Below are 1,210 nucleotides of genomic sequence, written 5' to 3'. Positions count from 1 at the left end.
TGCACTGTTGTCGCTTTTTCCATTTTTAAGGCCACCTGCAGGAACATCGCTGCTTTCCGCAGCAGTAGAAGCAGCACCATTACGACCCTCTCCAGATTCAGGATCATGATTCCCTTGTTCAGTAGAAGCACCTTTGTCACCTTCTTCAACATTATCTTTACGTGGTACACTGTCAGCAGGAGCATCAGCTTCACCAGGAAGAGCTTCAGGAGTTTCGCCCATTGCAACAGGTGGTCTTGCTTTAGACGGACCATCACCACCACCAGATGTACTTTCCACAGTACGAGGACAAGAAACACCAGCAGAACCATCAGGACAAGTAGCAAGAGAAGCACCAGTGTTTTTACCAAGAGAACCCTCGACACTATTCACACCAACCACAGTATGACCATGACCAGAAGAATCAGAAGGACCATCATGACCCTTATTAGTTTGACGATCATGATCTTGCGGTATAGATAAAGTCGCTTTCTTTTCTTCGGATGTATGACAAGTTTGACCATCTGCAGAAGGAGAAGCATTAGCAGGGCAAGACTTCTCCGCAGAAGAATGAGGACAAGTACCGTTACTACCAACAGCACTAGGAGGACAAGAAAGACCTGTCGCACTGTTTTCCTCAAGCAAACCTTCAGGCAGTGCTTTAGAAACAAGAGCATCTCCAGACTCCATACATGCACAGGCAATGCTCAGCACCAAAGTCATAGTAAACAACACACGGAACAGCATCATCACCACAGAAAATATATTTTCTTGGTTTAAATTAAATAACTGCAAAAAGAAGAACAACCAGCACTCAAACAAAGATTACAAACAATACAAATCCAACGAAGCACCACCACAGAAAATGCTTAAGCAATTCACATACAGAAAACAACAATGAAGGACACCACAATGGGTTCAACAATCAAACAAAACCACCGTACAATCGGTATGCTTTACTTAATATGCAATTCTATAAATATAACTCTTTATTGTTATACTTATTTCACCTTTCAAAGGAGAAAGCATTATAACGGTGCAGTTCAAGACACACAACACACCACCAAACCAGAAGCAAGTAAAGACACTTAAATATTTGTACCCGCCTTGCCCAATAAACACAGAAATACAACAACTATGGGTGTAAGTCTATATGTATGTATATACGCAATTATAAATATAAATTCATCTCTTATTATTATTTCCTTTTTCTCACTGCAAAAAACAGTTC

The 1,210-nt window shown here is 40.9% G+C and overlaps 1 protein-coding gene across 1 annotated transcript; it reads right to left on the bottom strand.

The window, feature by feature from the left end:
• Nucleotides 1–729, bottom strand: TM35_000531220 (uncharacterized protein; the record flags this gene model as incomplete). The annotated part of the gene is made up of 1 exon (XM_029030707.1): nt 1–729. A coding segment is annotated over one exon (729 nt), but the record flags the coding sequence as incomplete, so codon positions are not given.
• Nucleotides 730–1,210: the final 481 nt, after the last annotated feature.

The sequence above is a fragment of the Trypanosoma theileri genome (genome assembly GCF_002087225.1).
Source record: "Trypanosoma theileri isolate Edinburgh chromosome Unknown TM35_Tth_53_V1, whole genome shotgun sequence".
In the NCBI taxonomy this organism is placed as follows: Eukaryota; Euglenozoa; class Kinetoplastea; order Trypanosomatida; family Trypanosomatidae; genus Trypanosoma; species Trypanosoma theileri.
This window is presented reverse-complemented; position numbering and strand designations above follow the sequence as displayed.